The sequence below is a fragment of the Papilio xuthus genome, unplaced genomic scaffold (genome assembly GCF_000836235.2).
Source record: "Papilio xuthus unplaced genomic scaffold, Pxut_1.1 DF829758.1, whole genome shotgun sequence".
NCBI classification, from domain to species: Eukaryota; Metazoa; Arthropoda; class Insecta; order Lepidoptera; family Papilionidae; genus Papilio; species Papilio xuthus.
In genome coordinates, this window is record NW_013528891.1 from 1,969,545 (window position 1) to 1,976,922 (window position 7,378).

Genomic DNA, 7,378 nt, shown 5'->3' on the forward strand with positions numbered 1-7,378 from the left:
TGAAGCCATATTTTACTTACTTATTCTACTATTATTTTAACGGTTAAGTTTCAATGTAACTATTTAGCCAGACTTTTTATTGCCTACTATTTCCTTTAAGTCTTAAAACGATAATTAACGATATAGCGGTTAAACGTTTATGTGTTTCCTGTTGGGGAGATTGGCCTACCGAGTAATCGGCACACTGAGATTTTTGCCTATTCGGCCGATTCATTGGATTGATGTACTTTTTTTTAAATTTGATTTAATGGAGTCACTGGTGCCAGTTATTGTTTACATTATGCCAGCGCTGTTGTGCTGGCATTTTCATAATATAAATCAGGCATTAAAGGCAGGTTTCTATTAGTGAATTCTTTATTTAAATATTCTTTGAACGTATTCTAAATTAAAATAAAATCGTAAAATAGGCCATTTTTAATATATTTTGTAAACAGACTGACTGTTCAAGGTTGATCTTTGTTGGTATTTTAACCGTCGCAACTTTTAAAATAGATAAAGTAAAGCTAAAGATCAAGAAAGATAAGATAAGAAGAATTAAATGTCAATCAAATATTCGTTATATGTCATTTCAAATATTCTAAGTGATATGTAGATTTTATACTGGGATAGTTTACGTTGTTTCGTTTTCGTCGTTGTTTAATTTTACTAATTTGTATTATAAATGCGAATGTTTGAATGGATCTTTGTATAAAGGACGAAACGGCTTAACGGGTTTTGATGAAATTTGGCACATACAGAACATATTCTGGAAGAGCACATAGGCTACTATGTTTTTTAATTCCACGCACCCGGAGTCGCGGAGGAGCGTCGGTGGCTCAGTGGTCAAGCACTTGACTTGCAATCTGCAGGTCCTGGGTTCGAATACCGCCACGTACCAATGTGTTTTTCGATTTCCGATTTACATTTGTATATTTATCCGACGTTCTTACGGTGAAGGAAAACATCGTGATGCAACCTGCACATATCTGAGAAGTAATTCAAAGACATGTGTGAAGTCAACCCGCACTTGGCCAGCGTGGTTGACTATGGCCTAATCACCCTTAACTTAGGGTAGGCTCCGAGCCCCTCGGTGGGGACTTACAGTGAGATGTATGTGTGTGAGATGATGATGATCCGGAGTCGCGGGTGACGGCTTGTATATAAAAAAAAACAATGAATAAAGTTAATTTAATAATTTATTACGAAATTATATTTACATTTCATTAACAAATCAAAAGTTAAAAATATTTTTTATGTAATTAATGATTCTACAAGTAAGACATTTATGAATTATTTTCTTTCTTGGAATAACTTCCAAAAGTATCATGAAATTGATAAAATAATTCCATTTGTAAATATACAGACTAATAAACATAGACTAAGAAATTAAAGAGGGGACGGAATCGATAACGCCCTCTGAGAGGCACTTAATACTAAGTCACTTGTGAGTTATTTTTTAAGCAATTTACATTTAATAATTTAATAAGTTATTCTCAAACTTCGATAGACATATTTTGAAATCATATTTTTGTCATTAAATAGAAAGTTGTTATTGAAATTATCATAAAATATTAATATAAAATTGATAGTATGTCAACGAAAATAACCTTTTAAACATAGATTACTCAAAAAAATTACACACAAGTGACTTTATCTTATACTAAAAATTTATCAAATATCTTATTCAATATTAAATACAAAAAAACACATACAACAAAATAATTCATACATTTTAGTTCATACATTCATATAATCCTTGTATTTGTATTTAAATCTATCTTTATTTCTTAGCCTAAGTTATTAAGCAACTTGAAAGTTACAAGTTTTGTTCCGTTTTACATGAGTTTCCATCGCCGGAAACATTATTACCAAAATATTTTAATTCTTCCACAATATCTGTAACCTGTTTCTAAAGTCAAAATCTCTGTATAAAATCTATAATCTTTGACAACAGAGCTAACAATATATTTTTAATTCGGATTTTGGTCTCAGAAACTTACAGTTGGATGTTTTTTTTTTTATTTTAACTCCGTTTAGTTAACTTTATTCTTGGAGTTCGGACTAAGAGACGGGCGGTAACATGCCAGTTCCATTCATATTGAATATAAGTCCCCGATAGGATCTAAATTAGTCGATGCCGACACCAGACGAATTGCATGTGAGCTGTTTAGTTTAAAAATGTTTTTGTATAAATTCTTCAGTAGTGCAAACTCAAGTTGTTTATTCATGTCTAGATTACTCGAATATGTGTCGATAATAAACAAGGTATTAACAATCATATATTTCGTTCCATTCCAAATTCGAAATGGTTTTCACCATAGACAAACTGTTAATCACAAAATCTTGAAAATAAAGAAAGGGTCTTGACAGACAGACGGACGGACAACAAAGTGATCCTATAAGGGTTGTACTTTCTTACGTATAACTTTAGGATTTATTTTACGATATGACTTCAGTTTATCTCTTTCCAATAAATAAATCGTAATGGCCGCTATTTACGTATTTGACGTTCCTCTGATTAATTTCGGTTTTGGATTGAAATGAAATATAAATTATTTTCTTTATAAAGGAATAATATTCAGAAACAAATCTACAATTTTTATTTAAATATGACACTTGAGAACTCTCATTTATTATACAGTTAATAAAGTTAAAATAATTACTTTACAATTAATTTCCACTGTTGATATACTTAATTTATCGATAACGCGCGTTGATTTTGACACAAATATCGATTAAAACATTTTTCAAACCTTAAGAAATATGACTATTTAAAATAAACATTACAAAACTGAAAAGCCTCCTAGTACGAAAAGTACATAATCCTTTTAAATGCATTTTAAATTGTTTCATAACAAATGCTTTTCATTCGACATAATCTCAATTAACTGTCTACTAAAATATGAATTAAGGACCTGATTTTGAAACATCTTCTTCGTTATCCTTCTTTTTCCTTCTGGATAACTTCGCGTATATTTCATCAACGGTCTTATTTCTCGTTTCCGGGAAGAATATAACAGTGTAAAAGGAAGCAGCGAAGCAGACAATAGCGAAAAATAAAAGTGTCCAATGTATGCCGATCAATTCGCTGAGATTCTTGAACCATTTCATTTGTACGAAGTTGCTGAGTTTAGCGCATATGTTTGCGAACGACGACACCGTTCCTCGTAACTGGAAAATTAATAGAATTCTTTATTTTATTTAGTATATTGGTAAACTTGGCGGGTCAAACTAAACAAGAACCATGAATATTTTTCTCACAGCGCCTACTAAAATAAAATAGCAAATATTTTTATTCGAACAATCCACTCCATTGTCAACTTTTTTTAATTTAAAAAGAAAAATAATTAAAAGCGTTACTTCTTACTAGGACATATTGCAATAAAATAAATTAAAGAATTTATTCACCTGGAATGTAAAGAGATCGGTGATAATTATGTAAGATATCGGCTGGAAGCCGGCTGCATCAGCGAAGATACAGACGCACATAGCGAGCACTGGCAGCCAGCCCGGCAGCCAGATTCCCTCCGCGGTGACGTAGAACCATGCGGACAGAGTCAGCATACCCACACCCATAGCTAGTGATGTTGTGATCAGGAGTAACTGAAAGAAAAAACGACTTATAAGACTGTCTGATTTGCATTTTAACATTTATGTTACCCACTATCCAAGTGCGTTACACAACCCTATTATGTTAATAGATAATTTGGATCTGCCAGTTCTATAGTCAAACAAGGATATCTGGCTCACTGAGAGAGACGCTGCTATCTTATAGAAAATATATAAAATGTACATGTATTGGCATTATGCCAAATAGTATAAAAGAAAAAAAACCAAGATACGAAAATCATCTCGTGACACTTCTTTGACATTGACAGGAGTGCGTTAGTAAGCTGTCAAAATTTAGTTTGTCAGTACTATAGTTATTGATGAAAAATTATCAACGAACAAACAATTTGGTACCTTCCTCCCAGTCTTCTCCACAATACAAGTGGCCACTATTGATCCCAGTAGTTGCACAACACCTATCATTATGATCTGCTTGTTGGGGCTCAGCTTTAGGCTAATGTAGTCAGCCGCCCGCTCGAACACGAATCCCGCGTAAATCAGCACAATCAGGTAACCGTCAAACTGCTGCGTTATCTTTATCACCAATGTTATTATGAACGCTTTGAATGTTGGCTTGTCCTTTACTGGAATTTAAAAAATGATTTTTTTATTTGATACTGTCGATGTTCATTAGGTTGTATCAGTGAAAAATATTAGTCGGCACTTAAAGGGTTAAGTCAAAAGGTAGCGTGACATATTACGTCACATGAAAAGGAAGATACATGTAAAATAGGTGGAGTAACAGAGAACGGTATATTAAATATATAATTTGAGTTAACCTTTTCAGCTCTCTCTTTGGTGTATTAAACCATTATCAATGATTAAGAGCTTGTCATTTTTTATAATCCTACCACGTCATTTAAGATTATTGTGATTGTTTAGTTTTAGAAGATTTTAATACTTACGTATAATTCCCCACACAGATTTAGTATCAGATTGCGTCCGTTTTTCAGCTTTCACTATACCCTCTACTTCTTCCTCCACTTTACGATCTAACGTGGACACACCTCGAAGCCAAGCTAACACAGTTTTGGCTTCCTGGAAAAAAAATATTAAAATTTATTGCATAGTCCAGTTGGTCATGTGCGCCTTCTATAAAAAAATAGTGGGTAGATATAGGAACGGACAGTTTTGTTTTCGTCAACTCATGTCAATCAGTGTAATAACCATAATAGCAATGTTACCAGCAATTTCGAAAAATTATTATAATTATAGAATTTACCTGATTACAGTATAAGTACTACTGTAGCTTTAAATGGTTGATTTCCTGTTTCAATTACATGTTTATTACCTAATTGTACACTTAAATATGTCAGTAGAATCCGCTATTATAAAACAAGAATGGCTGCTAAGCAAACGGTTATCCAATTTCTTTTGTCTTAGCAAAACATATAAGACAAAATATTGCCGCGATTAATTTAACAGGCGTTATGTTGACACAAATTAATTTTGACATAACGTTATCAAGTCAAAATCTAAACCTATTTTTGATTATTGCCAGTACTAAATTGACTAAATTTTCAACTGTCATACACACATGATATTATCAAGGAAGCAGTTCTCACATCAACTTTTCCCTGTTTGACGAGGAATTCCGGTGTCTCCGGCATGAGCAGGAAGATGAAGAACATGACAGTAGGAACTAGAAGACCTATCCAGAGTAATGTAGTCGGCTCCAGTAAGTCGGCGCCGATGTAGCTCGCCAAGTAACCAATGTTTCTGAAAAAAAACAAATTTTTGATTCTTTGTATTTTCACTAGATGGCGTTATGCTCCATTTTTACTATCTTACTTGTAGCTTATAAATGGGAATAGTAGGATGTATGGATGGATAAATAGATGTTTGTTAGAAGGTATATATAGGTATAGAACACTACATAGGCTACTATTTCAGATTTTTTAATTCCGCGCCAACGACAGCTAGTTTTGTATATTTGCTCCTAAGTATAATGCATCCGATCTGGAAATATTATTTATTGAATTAAAAAATATTCTATTAAATATGCAAAGATCTGTATCCGAAATCACATTTATCAGAGACCATATTAGAAATTGCTAGACTTAGATGTTAATTGTAAATCGCACCACGTAATGTTGTCAAGACTGTTCATTGACTCTGTCATCATTATTGTAACCATAAAAACTGCCGGACAATCCCTATTTACTTATTTATTTTATTAGTATATCTAATTATATTTATTCATAAAAAAATCTAAGATATGTCCTATTTAATTTCAGTAATTGTGAATAAAACTAACATATAGTGATTTTTGTACGATGTCTATTTTATAAAAAAAAGTTCGGGTCATTTAGAAAAAAGTAATATTAAATTAATTACAAAATTGCTTGGACTCCTTACACCAATTTAGTTCAAGACCAAAATACGTATATCTGTGCAGAAATGGCAATCTGAATAACGATAAATGATACATACTCGTAAAAGTTACTTTGAGTTTTTATTGTCAAAACACTTGTATAGTAACATATCATACCTTTAATTGCGTTGTATAAAAATTAAGAACATACAAAAACGTTATTAATTCTGATCTTTCAAAAACCAGTTTACTTTATTACAATTAAATTATTGCTAATTAAAACAATCGACAAGATAAAAAAGTAAGGTTAAGCGAATCTTGTATTACTCGTTTAGTTTAAATGCGTCGCATTACATTTCATGGCAAAATCGCATTAATCTGGCTAATATTATAAATGCGAATATTTGGATGGATGTCTGTATACATCTCATAATGAGCGACGGGCCGCGTCCGCGAAATAATACCAGTAAGACTCATCCTGATGAAGGGACCCCGATGGGCTCGAAACTAGTCGGTGCCGCCACCGGACGGATATACGTGAGTGTTTAGCCGTGTTTATATGTCAATTTTGTATACATCTCGTTAAACTACGACTGCTATTTAAGCTATTTTATAACCCTCGTCTCCTTTATAAGTCTCGGGCGACATTAGTTTGTTTATAATGTGGCCATTTATTTATTTAATGCCTCGTTACAATGTAATCTTGTAAACACAGTAAAAAAGATACTAATTGTACCTTAATGGTATGATGTGAAAATATCATATAACTATTGTAGTTCAAGGTCATTGAAGTCTGGGAGGCATTGGTAAAAGTCTAAGTTAAATAAGTCTTTTTCTTATAAGGAAAGGATGGGAAGTGGAAGTGGACTTTCCAGGTGAGAGAATGCATGGGAAGGGAAAATATTTTCTTTCTGTGTATCATCTCCTCCGTCGATTTAATGTAGGCAACGCATATGCAATTGCGTATGTCTATGGGCAACGTTCACATCGCTGTTTTAGGTAGCCGCTCGCTCGCTTGCCATCTTATTATATTATATAAAAAAACTGCATGTGTAGTGTGCCTTGTGTTGCCGACAGATACGGAACTTTTTACACTTTTTTATTCTTAGTTGTTGTAAATATATTCTTGTAACAGTGCGTGCTTTTCTCCTTTCTCTAATAATTCTATTTAATATTTTCATTTTATCTTTTTATTATATAACATAATATTCCAAAATTCATCTTAATCCTAACGCTCTTCCATCCTTACATATTCGGTCGTCTTTATTTGGTGTCAGAAGTAAACAAAATTTGGTAAGTCCTTTTATTTTATTTCCTTTCCTTATTTTATTATAATGTATACACGCTTCCGCTCTCGGGCGGCGGCTCCCTCCGCCGCGTCTCGTTCCTCATCTATACGAGCGGCCGAAAGGCTTGCGGTTGAAGCGGATCATGCGAGGCGGCTCGCGGACATTGAGCGGGGTGTCGCGGAGCGTA

General features: G+C 33.2%; 1 protein-coding gene across 1 annotated transcript in view; it reads right to left on the reverse strand.

Annotated features, from left to right (window-relative positions):
- Nucleotides 1-1,715: 1,715 nt before the first annotated feature.
- Nucleotides 1,716-7,378, reverse strand: part of LOC106113382 (facilitated trehalose transporter Tret1) — a 17,251-nt gene continuing 11,588 nt past the window's right edge. The window contains exons 4-8 of the mRNA XM_013306114.1: nt 5,154-5,307; nt 4,494-4,626; nt 3,943-4,172; nt 3,388-3,582; nt 1,716-3,150 (exon numbers count right to left, since the gene is read on the reverse strand). Of these exons, the coding sequence (XP_013161568.1) occupies nt 2,887-3,150; nt 3,388-3,582; nt 3,943-4,172; nt 4,494-4,626; nt 5,154-5,307 (976 nt within the window). The 3' untranslated portion in view covers nt 1,716-2,886. The remainder of the gene's footprint in view (nt 3,151-3,387; nt 3,583-3,942; nt 4,173-4,493; nt 4,627-5,153; nt 5,308-7,378) is intronic.